Below are 13,963 nucleotides of genomic sequence, written 5' to 3'. Positions count from 1 at the left end.
ATGCATATCTGTCTTTACTATAAAAGCAAACACATATAATATGGAACCTCCCCATGTGGAGGAAAACAGGACCTAAAACTTGGATCTCAGAAAAATCAACCCCAAGAACAAACTCAATCTTGAAAGTTACCATTGTTGGAGTTTGAACCCCATGTCCCAGCAGGCCTAAAAATTTAAGTCTCCTTTGGGACAGATAAATTAAGATCTACCCCATTAAAACAAAAATTAACAGCAGCTTTAACAAGAAAGGCACAATCTGAATGCCTCTGTAAACTAATATCAATAAAAAAAGTTAACACACTGAAACCCCTCACAAAGATTACAATGCTTTATGGATACTTACATAACATATGTTTTGCTGGTAGCTTTAACTCCTCCAATAGGTATTCTTCTAACAATTACCGATGAGTTCTTAGGAATCAGGGCATTATCATCTGTGTACTCTGAAAGCAACATAAATACAGAAAAAACACTAGTCAATTCATAAGAATGTATATTAATATGTAATTACATAGCACTTCAGAGAATCCCTTTACAGATCTAAAAGCAAAATTCTGTATGTAACATCATACTTCTCAACACACTAACAGTACCTTTCAAGAAATCTTCAGGTTTGATAAACACAAGCAGCAAAATATTTTTATTTTTTTTAAAATAGTTTGAATGCCAACAGCAAAATAGACTCAATGGTCACTAAAAGAGAGCCTGCTAATGCATGAAGTTCTTTCCTGATCTAGCTTAAGTTGCTTTTGCTTCTGCTAGGCTACAAAACCAATAGATCTTTGGAGAAAAACAAGCCACAGGCATAAACTGGATTCTAAAGTCTGACTAGCTTGCCCTGCAACGAAACAGGCACTTAGCTAAAGCATGAAAACTCTGTGCCATTGCTTTCACAGCTGTTACCTAAAACCGACTCACCTATGCTGCTAGTGCTCAAGACTGACAGAACACAGGAGAACAGAGCCCGCCATCTCTGTTGATTTCTTGGAGCTCACTCCCCTCAACAAACACACTTCTCAGCTGCTCAGTGCTTTACATTTAAATGGAAACGAAACTGGCAGTGCTAGAATTTGGATCACAGAAATATGAGGGGTTTTTTTCTGAGCTTGCTTTCACAAGTAGGGCAGAATTGGCTCAAACTGAAGTGGTATCTCCCCCCTTAAGCTAATCATCTAGTTCGAATTAACCAGAGATGCAAATTCTTTCGATTCACTTTTTGCAGAGCAGAAAGACTCAAACTAAATTACTTATGAAGACAGCCTTGAAAAGCCTTTTGAAAACAGTGTGTGCCTGAAGCTATCCATGCTTTGCCTTGGCTTATACCATGTCAGTCTTCTGAAAAGGAGGAAAGCTTTCTGACCTTTTACATAAGGACCAAACAAAAAAACCAAATACCTGAGATACTTTGAGTAAGCTTAAAATGCAAAGATCTCTCCACAAGAATGGTTTCCATATTGTACATACACAAGCTGGATATGACTAAATATTTTAAAGCACTATCAGCAGCCATTCCCTGTAATCTGCCAAGAGTTTTAAATATTAAAAGCCCTTACCTTTGCAGACCAGGTAAGAACGATGGTCTGAAAACCAAAGATGCCGTATATCTTATCTAGTCAAGCTCTCTTAGGGTGGTTTTTCTCAGTGTTCACACACAAAATACAAGTATTTCACAATTATGCTCCGTTTTTCAGTATATTATTCCTACAGGCAGGAACCTCCCATAGACCAAAACACACCTACCAGAAAACATCTTTTCAACAACTAAATGAAAATGTTAATTCTATTTCCAAATGACAGAATGCTTCTTCAGAAAACTGAGAAATCATTTAGCTGAAACTAATTTCTGATCTTCCCCTAGGGAACTGAACAGCAAGCTTCCTCTGGACTTCACAGTAGTTTAAAACTGTAGGAGAAAGAACTACTAGTGATGAAAACAGAGCCTTTTACAGAAGTCGTATCCTTAAACCAACCCCTAGAGCTCTTCTCAAGAGGAAGATCTAACCCTTACACAGACACTTGCCAAAAAAGGCCTGCACTGGGACTTTTCTGATGGAGAAGGAGCTCAAAGAGTACTGAGGCCCAGACCAACAATGGGGAGATCATGCCCACTGCAGTTCTAGAAGCCCAAAGCAGCTGTTTCCACCTGTTGAGTGGAATCATACAGAGTATTCTTTCTGGTCCAGATCATAAATCACTGGACTGAGATTTCAGCGATACAGGATAAGCCACAGTAGCTCCACAAAAAGGCAGGAGTTTGCCACACCTGTACTGAACTGAGGATTGCAGTAGTTCTGCAGAAGATTGCCAGTGGCAGCACCTCTTCCAGAAAGAGATTGTATGTATGAGGACAGCAACCAATGCATTTATTCACAAATTATGCAAGCCTGCAGACGTCAATTTGAACATGCACAACAGGTGTATGATGCAAAAAGAGGAAAAAATGCTCTTTAAGTATTTTGTGACAATTCATTGACCATTAGAATAGAAACATTGACATCTGCCTTCTGAATAGCCTATCCTTGTGTGTGTATATATAGAAATACATGGTTGTTTTCAGTCTGCTTATTAAGTGCACAGTGAAAAGAGCTCCAGCCATCTAATAACAGACTGATATAAAAATGAATTCACCTTAAAAGTCAATCAGTACACATTTAAATGTATCAACAGAAGAGCAACAACAGCTTGGTGAAATAAAGGCTTTATTTGTATAGGACACTTATCACGGCACATATCTGTAGTTGGTACTTGAAGTATCCCACTAGCTTGACCACTGTGTCAGAGAATTTGTGGAAGAGCATTTACATACAGCAGAGTACATTGCTGAGTTAGTTCTGTGAAGTGACCAGTTGGCTTGAATACATTTATTTTTCCTTCGCCTCAATTAACTGAATTCGTTTTGGTGATGAAATTTTAAAGTGAAGTCAAATAATGTAGACTAAAAAGTTAACTTTTTTTTAAATAGGAAGGGACTAAAACTGGAGCGCTATTCCTGAAGCCCTTGGAAATTTTTGTTTGCTCAATTTGAATTTAACAGACTCCAGCTTAGTCTAACAGCTCGCAGACTAAACTGGCATCTCCCAGCAGGAACCTGTTCCCTGCAGGCAGCAACATCCCCTAGTAGAGACTTGGCAACTGCCAGGACCTACAAAGCAGTGTCACTCTGCCTCACCACATGACTCCACATCTGCAAAGCGAGCAGTGACGTCATGCTCAACAAGGCTACTTTTCACACTTGTCCAAGCAAAGCTCCAATAGAAATGTTCAACAAAGCTGGAGGTAACAACGTTGTTGATTCCTATTTCCTTGCAGCACAAAACTTGTTTTACTGCCAGTGATGGCCAGTAAGCAGCTACTGGGCTTTTGTCAATCTGACCTGTGATTAAAAATAAGGATTCCATTAACTCAGAAAGCTTGCAAAAGCAAAGAAAGATTCAGATGTTAAAGTCAAGAGCAGAAGAGACATAACAGTCTACAACTTGCCATCTATTCTACAAGAAAATAGTATACTTGAAAGAGTCAAGGGGAAGCAGTACTTCAAGGAATGAATGGATGCAGACAAGTTAAACAACAGCTACTTTGACTGCTGCCTCACACTGACTTAGAAATCCGAAATCAACAATTGCATTAGGGTCCACAACCTTCTTCCTTCAAAAAACATACAAACAGCTCAGGCTATGCTCTGAAGTTTGTACTGCTTTACATTTAATGCACAGTTTTAAAATGAATCTATAATTCTGAAAATCTGCTAGTTTTAATAATTTGTGTCACGAGTATACAATAAACAAGCTACTAAAAAAAGTTCCTGCTTTAATCCACCATTTTGAGTCTGACAGCACTGCAAAAGCATCCCTCTGAGCACTAGCTAGAGAAGTATTTTCACCCAGATAAAGTACAGAAGCTCATCAAAACAGAAATCATCAGAAGGCAAGCCTATATGTGAAATGACAAAGAAAAGCCTTTATTAGGCTTAGATCCCTTGCTAACCAGCTATTATGCTACTGGGGGAAGGATTTGCAGAGTAAGAGATGAACACGACTACTAACATGCCAGATTACCAGAAAACAGGGTAACTCCCAAGCACACATTTTCTCCCTAGCACATAAAGATATGCTTTCTCATTATGTGATTTTTTTAAAACTCTGTTCTAATCACCACCACCTGCACACTTTGCGACAAACAAACCATCTATGTAGCCGGCACTGAAAGCACTGCCTCAAAACATCCTGATTAACAGATTGGACTACTACTGCTGGATTTTCAGCTTCCACCAAAATAGGTATCAATGATCTCATCTACAACTGGTATACCATAATTTCTTGAATTAGCTAGTTCAGTAGGCCAAATGGCTCATAGAACTTTCATTTGCATTATTACTACACAGTACTGTGCTCCAAAAGAGCACCTATATTGCTTTGAAAGGATGAGTTAATAAAATCTAACATACTTTCAATCATGAATCTGATTATACAGACCACTCGATGTCTTATTGGCAATGCTTGCCATTTCAGTGTGTGACTGGGAAAGCGAAAGCAATGCTGGAGACAACATGAACCAAACCGAGCCTGCCCTAAGCACCTGGCCAAGGGACATTAACCCAGCTGACAGCACACCCCCGAGAGGTCCCAACCCTGCTGGTGACGGAGCCCAAGCAGCTGGCTCCCAGAAAGGCAGTGCATGAGCTCACTGTAATATCATCTTTTTCGAATGGGTACACGCCTTACCCTAAACCCAACCAGGAAAACAGGGAACTCCATACCCTTTCTGAAAGCTCTACACAGTAATGCTGCATGGCAGCCCAAGAATTAATTGCACTCTGAGGTGTAACCAAAGTAATCCCCCATACTAGCACTGCAACACAAAATGGCACAGTGAAGGGCAAGGTTTAAAAGTTGCTTAAATGTTTTCTCTAAAGTGCTACGCTTGCACTGGGTTGAAGACATTCCAGTAGACAGACATCAGCTGTGAGGCCAAATGATTTCATTCAGAGTTAGCATGAGTTTGCTTTGAAGGCATCACATTGTGGCATTACTAAACAGTCAAGTGCATGCTGCAATGCTGAACTCAAGCAAGTTCTGAGTTCAAGAGACAGTCTTACAAGAGTAATACCCTTCCTTAAAACTATTAATCAAAGACCACTTCAGAGTCACATTTTTGATTTTTTTTAAAATTTTTTTTATTTATTTTGTCTGATAAGCAGAATAGCACATTCTCCGAGTGTTTTCAGTCAGGATGTTACAGGGCAGGACAGAGCACTCAAGAAACTTGAGTTCTGGAGTTTGCAGTTCTTCCACAACATTGTGAGAACATCTATTATAAAAGACAGGTCAAGAAATTCAGATCCAATTAAAAGGTCGCAAGTTTAAATGCATCGTTCTTGAGCACAGGCTTTTTGAAGGGAATTCTGCCTTTATAGAACGTGCCTCTACGGTAAGCATGGAAGAGGACACCCTGCCTCCCCTTTCTTAAAACTGCTCCCAACCATCCATTTTGCCTTCCCAGCATCTTAAAGGAGTCCATCATATTTGTTTTTTTCACTGATATTTAAAGTCCTCTTTACTTTTAGCTTACATTAGCATTGCTTCTATTACTAGAGTTCCATTATGAAAGTAACAGTTACTGATCTGTAAAAGGCTAGAGTACTCTGAAAAATCTGAACAAGTAGGCCATCTTCACTCAAGGTTCACTTTGTTCTTTCCAAAATCATTTCTACATTTAGTCAGGACTCCTGCACAAAGTTATAAAAACCCAATACTTTATGTCCACGTGTAAGAATTCCAAACATTCCATTTGGCGGAATATGCTGGTCTAGCTTTTTTCTTTATCTTTTGAAGGTGAGTTTAAGCATCTACATCTGATGAATAAAACCCGAAATTCACATTTATGCATATAAACCAAAAATTTGGCATACATATATATTGCACAGAAATGTATTCTCTAGCTTTGCTCTGAAAACTACTGGGGGATTTTTGCGTTTTCACACAGAAAATGCCCTTACAAAAACTTCAGTAAGCATCTGTGTCACTAATATATTTAAAATTTTATGCTCATTTTACAAAGGTCAAAGTGCAACACAACCTACGCAGAGGAGGATCTTGTCCCTGTTAAATGAGAGCAATGCTCTTCGAAGTATGAAAGACATTCCTTCTTTAACTTCACGTTTAGGCAACACCACATTTAACAGCTTCTAGTGAAGCACATACTTTTTCTTCACAGGATTCTGATTATGTATGAAAACAAAGCAACACACTTGGTTAAGACCAGTCTTATGTCTATTAGAGTGACACTTTATGGGGTATAATATTTATGACCATAAATTTTTCTTCTAAAACTTTGCCTTCTGTTCCTCACCTGCTATAACAGAATCCATGTGTTTGGCCTATTTCAAAACATTTTTTCTTCTGGTGATAATAATTGGCCTCCATCACAGTTTATTACCATCCAGCATTCTGGTTTTAAGGCTCTTTTTTTACACAGACCCAACTATTACAGGAGTGACGTCAGCCAGTTGGACATTCAGCCTGCTAGCAGTTCTGAAGCTGAAAGTACATTAGCAACTGAAGACAAAATTCAGAGACCCTTCTGCAGCAAAGCCCTTAAAGCAAATTAAACATTTTTCAAAAGCTTTTGAAAATTTTATTCAGTACTACTGGAAAAATTCAAGACTTCTGAAACATATCTCTACCTATGTATGTCACTCAATCCAATGGCATCCCTAAGACCCCTAACATTGCACTGTTAAGTCTCTTCACAGACATCCTCGTCAAAATAGTTTAAATATCTGTAAATAAATAGCAAGCTTAAGGTCCAACCACTTTGAAGGCTAGGGCTGAAGTTAGTTACCACAGTGTACAGATCATTCTGTTTTAATACAGGAAACAGGAAAAGAAAAAAAAAAAAACACTAGCACAGATTTTAAAGAAAAGACTGTTGTAAGAGTGTCACAGAACCACAGGTCAAAAAAACCCCCAAACTTAAGGTTTAAGGAATGAAAACACTTTACCATTCTTTTTATTTCTGAAAAGCCATATCCCAAAATCTTCAATCACATTCAAACTTATCAAGATGGCAAATTACTGAACTGAAATATCGTACCAAGTAATACGAAACCGTTATCATCTCTGAGAATCAAGCACCATTTATTAGATTTAAAAGAATTTACGACTTCTCCAAGAACGTTTCTGACGTATGTTCACCATAAATGTTCTGCCATAAAACTTCAGAACTATCCTTATACGGTTAACACGTAGTACAGGGGGTGGGGGTGTAGAAATGAATGATGAAATGACACTCAATAGCATCTGAATGACAATGTCTTTGGTGTAGAAAAGAAGTTACATTAACAAGAAATTCCAAAGTGTAATTTAGATGCAGAGAACACTCATGTGCAAGACGGCTTTAAACGGTCTGCACAGAGTAGAACTCACATGTACGCTCTGGATCCCAAACGTTGCTAGTGAGCAATTCCTGCAACCGGCACAAAACCCAGTTTTCCAACGCAGTGGGGTAAAAGAAGTTGAAGACAAAACTAAGTCACCAAACCCACTTTTTTCCTTCAAACTAGCCATCTATTTCCATCACTTTCAGCCTCCTCTACCAGATTTCAAAAAAATCCAGCAAGTTTGTTATTACAAGATCTCCTCCCACATTTCCTTATCATTTTACGCAGAAGAATCCCAGGAAACCAAAACTTTTGTAAGCACGGCATGTCGCACACCAACCACGTATTCTTCCGTGCCTAGCTCCGCGTCTACAACACGCATCCGACGGCAGTTGTCAGAACAGCAACTACAAAAGAACAGCCCTGTGAGGCCCCCCAACGCCAAGTCACAGCTACCGACGGCGGCCGAACCGCATTATCGCTTCCCACCCCGCCGCATCCCCGGCGCCGCTCGCCCTCCCGGTCGCGTCCCGTCCCCCCCCCCCCCCCCGCACGCCGGCGGGACGGGCCCCTGGCTGACTCACGCTACACGGGGACGAGCCACAAAGGGCAGGCCGCGCCGCCGCCAGCCGGGCGGCCCCCGAGGCCCCGCGCCCGCCGTCCCCACGCACCTTCTTTGGTCTGGGCGTTGGTGATCTGCAGGTCGCAGTCGGCCGCCTTCAGCTTCTCGCGGCCCATGATCTGGCGCTTGAGGTCGCACAGGGAGATGTGGAGGCCGTCGAAGGTGACCGTATCATAGTTGAGCTTGGAGGAGAACTTGTAGTGCACGCACGACATTGTCGGGGCCCGGCGGTTGCCTGCTCCGCGGCAGACGGCGTCGCGGCCTCCGCGCCGGGTTAGGGCCCGCGGCGGCGCGGGGCAGGGCCCGCCGGAGGGGGCCGGGGCAGGCGGCGCGGGCTGAGCTCAGGCGGGCCGGCGGCGCTCAGAGGCCGCGGCGCTCCGCCATGGCCAGGCCCCGCGGCCTCAGGCAGACTCGGCTGGCGGAGGCCTCAGGACTCCATCGCGGCGGCGCTGCGAGGCCCCCCCCGCTCCCCGCCTCCGCAACGACTCCCGGCCCGCGGCGATCGAGCTGGGCCGCGGCGGCGGCGCCCGCCCGCCCGGCTCCTCCTCGCAGATCCGGGCGGACGACGGGGACAGGGGCCCCCCGCGGGCCCCGGCTCGGCCTCCGCTCCCTCTCTCGCACGGCAGCGCGCCCAGGCCCGGCCAGCTCGCTATGGCGGCTCGGGCGCCCCCGCCTCAGCGTTCGGCGCCGAGGGGTTTCCCGGCCGCCAACCGCACGGGCCGCGGCCAGCGCCTCAGCTGCGCAGGCGCAACGGCGCACCGCACCCACCACCCCTCTCCCGCACCTCCCCCCCGCGCGCCCCACGTGACCCAGCGCATTATGACAAAAGGCCCGCGTCACGTGGGCGCGGCGGCCCCGCCCTCTTCGCCCTAACGCCGAGCGCCCCCTAGGGGACGGGGGCGGGCGGGAGCGGCCCTGCGAGCCCCGGGCGTGTCACCGCCCCGGGCCGCGGCTGGCCCGGCTGCCCCCCCCCCCCCCCCCCAGCCTGTCACCCCCGGGGCCTGTGGTGTCCCTCCCGTCACCTCCCGTGCTTTCGCCACCCAGCGTCACCTGCTGTCAGCGCCCGGGCCTGCGGTGGCTCGCCCGGCAGCCCCCGGGGCCTGTCACCGACCCGTGTCCTGTCACCCCCCCAGGCCTGTCACCACCCGGTGTCCCCTCCTGTCAGCAGCCGGCCTGGGGGAGACGCGGCGGGCTTGGCCGCGGGGTGCTCGGCTGCCGCAGGGCCAGCGAAGGGAGGGGACATCCCTCCTGGCACCCCACAAGCTTCGGGGGGCTTTGGCCTGCCGCCTTGTGTGTGCGAAAGAACGAGAGCGTTCCCCTTATCTCCCACAGGAGCGAACAAACGACACAGCAGGCCATCGTTAGGTTTCCATTTCTGCTCAGAAGGGGCCACACCAAAGCAGCGGTTCGGTAAAAGCCCCCCACTGCCAGTCAGCCGATCGGAGGAGCGATCCCCCGCGCCGCGCACGCCAGCGTCCCGCAAAGCCAACGGCACCCGGGGCGGGAGAAGGACCCCGCTGCGCAGGGCAGATCTTGGGAGTGTGTTGGCACTCGTGAACAGGGCACAGACGGCAAAAATGCCGGGAGAAAACAACACTTTTTTCCGCATCTCAGAACGTCTCGTGAAAACACAAGTGACGGAATTTACAAAGCAGTTACGCTGCTGACACACAGCCAAGCACCACCCCAGTATCAAAGACATGTCTGACAGGGTGACCGATAAAACAAAAAGAGCAGATTTCAAACCGACTAGATATGTTCTCTTTTTCAAAGGGAAGAATGGGTAGTCTGGATTAGAAATGAGAAAGAAATTAATTAGAACAGGGAACAGAACTTGAGCAGAAATAAGGGAATTAAATGCTGCGTATAAACAGCAAAATACACCACATGAGGACAGAAAAATCATTACCATCTTATAGTTTTCATTATGCAGGCAATGACTGCAACTTAAAATATCTATTAATGTTTTATTATGCAGATGATTGCTTTTTAGTAAAGGAGCTATTTGTTATTTCCACAAATCTATGATGCACACTTTACTTTCTTTCCAGGCATCTAAGCTTTTAACAAGATCAAGTAATTTATACCGTGCACATTTCTGTAGGAATCCTCATTTTTCATTTACCAGTTATTTGGCCACTAATATACTGCAGAAAATTAAATTATACAACTAATGTTAGTCACCTTCTTGTGGATTTCTTATTTTTATTAATGTCATGATTAAAACCCCAACTGTTTAAAGTTATGTACTGGTTGCACATCCAATCCATTTGTTCAAACTTACAAAGTACAATCTTCCACTTAAGAATTACTTATTTTCTAACCCTCTGGCCGCAAGACTTTACAGAGAAAACCTTTTGAACCTTTGAACATCAGCTGGCACAGTGCTATCTCAAACAAATAAATCCAAAGACAAATACATTTTTTTAAGTAAAAATAGTGAAGGCTTGGAAAAAAATCTAAAATTTCAGTCTAGGAGACTTCTGATACCTCAACCCTACAGGTAACATTTAGAGATTTCGTCCACTCCAGGGGAAAAAGGATCTGCATGAAAAAGGTGACTGTCAGGTATATAGGGTCTCCAAACTACATAGGATCTGTGTAAAACAATTTGTCTCCATTAGAGAGGCGGGGAGTAGATTGTCTTTGGTTTAGTTTTCAATAATTAGAGAACGTCAGCATACCCAGATTACTGTTTTTTACACCAGCTTCCACATGAGTACCAGATCTGTGTACTGCGGATCACCTGCTGTATCAGTTTGTTCTGAATCGGACGTGGGCACAGCTATACCAGCCTGATTCAGACAGCAGACACCATACTGTGTTTATGCTGTCCTTTGGCTTTTGCCAGCAGCTGGACAGCAGCTGATACCTGATCTGGATAAGGTCTGCTGGGACAAACTTACCTCTTCAATAAACTTCAGAACAAATTTGTATCAGCAGAGTTTGTGCCAGGTCAGCACATTGCATTGTGTCATCCCAGCCCTTTTGATCTGGTATTAGGCGTCCTAAAATGAATGCAACGGCTGATGAAGCCCAGCCTTAGGGTCTGCTCACACAGCCAGGAGATAATGTATCAGAGGTGGCCGATGGCTTTACACCTCCCAGCTCTCCACAGCGCTGTCCAGCCCTGCCTTGCCCAAGGTTAATCCCCCTCCAGAGTCCAGCAGAACTTGCTTGGTTGCTCCCTCAAGCATTTCAGCCAAAATGGCCTGACCTGGTGATGATCTGCAGCTCAGGCCGTTGGAGCTAATGCTGCTCATTTGGACCAAAGCAGGGTAAGGGATGCACCCATGAGCATCCGAGCTGTGAGATTGGAGGAGTAACCTCTGGCAGGAGGGTGGTGAAAGCAGTTAAAGATGGTAATCTGGGCAGCAGCCACCCAGCTGCACCCAGAGGAGGATGTGTGACCGGATCCTGACTGCCTGGGAATGCTGCCGTATCTTTACTTAGACAAATTCATCTTACACAAAAGGTTTGATGCCTGTTAAATGATGTTTACCACATTCAGCAGAAATGCTCATGTCATAACAAACAATTAGCTTGCTGTTGCAGCACGTAAGAAAGTGTTCTCAGTTACCCACATTCCTAACTTTAAAAAACAAATTGGGAACCTCCTAGGGAGGAAGGAAATACCCCGTGACTTTCAGAGGGAGCTGGGTTATATTCTGAAAGTAATTCAAAAACGAAAGCAGCGTTAACACTTGGTGTTCTCTGCACACCTGTTGGCATCAAGACTATTTTTGTAGCTTTAAGTTAGTTCTGTAACTTTTAACTCTTTTGCTTTCAAATGCATTCAGCAGTAAATTGTTCTCCAAGTTCTGCAAAACAACCTAAAATGTAAGTTACCCAAGTTCTGTTGTCACTTTTTTAGGTCATACTCACAGATTAGTTAAAAAAGACCAATAAAGAGAAACCATTTGCTTTAAAATGTAATTTCAGCGGTTTACCATTACTGATCATTAGGAGCTGTGTAGGGAACTTCATCTCATTTACCACTTTATTGATTTAGAAGCAGCTTATCTATGTACAGTTCTTCTTCACTGTACAGAGCACCCTTTGCTGAGCACAGTTGTCTGTGCTGCTTTAATTCTGAAATACACAAGCTCTTGGACTGAGGGCTGAGACAGAATTGTTCCCGAGTGTGTGCGAAGTACCTGTTGTACAACTGAACGATACAAAAAGAAACAAAAACCCCTCCCTCAAAGCCAAGAAGGACAAATTATTTCTGATAGCTTCCAAGCTGCACAAGCAAGTCTGTTGGAAAAGGACATGCAAATAAGCAGGTTGGCATAGTGGGAAGGTATATATTTGCATTTACTTCTTCAGTCTGTTTTGTCAGGAGCAAAGACTCTACTGGTTTTTTTGTGGGGTTTTTTTTGTTTTTGTTTTTTTTTTTTTTTAACTTTAGCTGTGAGTTCTGTGCAAGAGAAGAGGACCTTGCAATGCCATGAGCACTCAGGGCTTGAGTGATCCGATCCGAGAGCCTGTATCACCGCCTGCAGAGCCAAGGGCCCACATGGCCAGTTTTGCTGGAATATCCACATTGCTCTGTAAGTCACAGTTCCACAGCTCCGTGTCATCAGTCCAGCTTCCACCGTAGCACAGCTGCTGTCAGCAGGCACCGGTTAAAGCTAAGCTTTAATTAAGAATGACAATGTCATTAATACACTTAAAAAAACCAAACCAAACAAACCCCAAAACACCAATTCTTATCTGCCCCTGCTCTCTTCTGCTTAGCTCCTCTGTACACACACACCACAGACACAGCAAGCCGTGTCTCACCACCACATCACACCAACTTATTACCATTGATAAATTATTATATTTTGAGCACAATGATCAAAACTCAGAGCCTGGAGGGTGGTAAACAAAGGCATCTAATTAGGCAAGAGGAATATCATGCAAATGTCTGCTCTTTTGCATTGCTGAATAAAGGAAGAAAGCAAGTCTTGGAACCAGCATGCCAACATCTGTACACAGTCAGTAAGCACATTAGGGATGGCAACACATCACATTCACCAAATTTCCATCTTAGTCTTTATATCCACAGACCACATATATTTATTGCCATAAACCAATGTACTATCCAAGTGCGGCACACCCACAGTTGCTTGAACTCTGGCTGTCTTTACTCAAATGCTCACAGAATTTAAGAAGCAAATTGTCATAACTTAGTATAACCCTCTGCATACTGCATTAAAACCCAGAGCAGTGGATTGATCACGCATGATCTCGAACATATTCCTCCACCTCTAAGTCTGGTCCCTTGGGCATGATGAGAATACTGCAAAGACTCCAAAAGGTTTCAGTGCCGCTCCTTTCTGAAACAAAAGCTAGCACTCGGATGTGGTGGTGTGGTCTTCTGTGAGGAGGTCCTCCCTTGAGCTGTGTCCGCTTTTTGCTGGTTCCAGTTCCATATTGTAGCTGTGGGATTTGATTTCCGCACAATTCTGTTGATTTTCCCTCTCACCTGCAAGCTTAAGCCTCTGATCATCCTGAATCTAAGCCAGCCTCATGCAGCCAGGATCTCCCTTACACAGTGGGAGTCCCCAGCTGTCTGTGCAGCACACCTTTCCAGCTACATAGCATAAAAGCAGAGTTGGATCTTTTTGTTTAGGACTTTTAAAAACTATTTTTTGACGGGAGAAAGGAAAGGGGATTTTGTCAAATAAAAGACGAAGAAAGGACAATTAACACTGGGCCACACTCTGCTGATGAGAACAGGAGGAATGATAATCTATTTGCAGAGGGAGTAAAGACCCCACTTGCTCTGAGCACTGCAGAGCCCCTATCACTTGCTTGCACTTCATTCAGGCACCTTTCGGGGTTAGAAAGGGGGCTAGGATTCCCAATGGGCATTTTTTAACCCCGAGACATTTTCCAGGAGGAGTCGCTGAAGCTTTCTAACTTCTGGGCTTCATGATTCCCAAAGCTTCCCAAGAGAGAAATGCCTTTGCAAG

The 13,963-nt window shown here is 44.4% G+C and overlaps 1 protein-coding gene across 4 annotated transcripts in view; it reads right to left on the bottom strand.

Annotated features, from left to right (window-relative positions):
• RBBP6 (RB binding protein 6, ubiquitin ligase) overlaps positions 1-8,750 on the bottom strand; it is a 32,176-nt gene extending 23,426 nt beyond the window's left edge. For all 4 annotated transcript variants that reach the window (XM_069810561.1, XM_069810563.1, XM_069810562.1 and 1 more), the window contains exons 1-2: positions 8,050-8,750; positions 344-443 (exon numbers count right to left, since the gene is read on the bottom strand). In XM_069810561.1, the coding sequence (XP_069666662.1) occupies positions 344-443; positions 8,050-8,215 (266 nt within the window). In that variant the 5' untranslated portion in view covers positions 8,216-8,750. The remainder of the gene's footprint in view (positions 1-343; positions 444-8,049) is intronic.
• Between the last annotated feature and the right edge of the window lie 5,213 nt (positions 8,751-13,963).

Source organism: Haliaeetus albicilla, chromosome 22 (assembly GCF_947461875.1).
Source record: "Haliaeetus albicilla chromosome 22, bHalAlb1.1, whole genome shotgun sequence".
NCBI classification, from domain to species: domain Eukaryota; kingdom Metazoa; phylum Chordata; class Aves; order Accipitriformes; family Accipitridae; genus Haliaeetus; species Haliaeetus albicilla.
The sequence above is the reverse complement of the archived record's forward strand: the minus strand, read 5'-3'. Positions and strand labels throughout refer to the sequence as shown.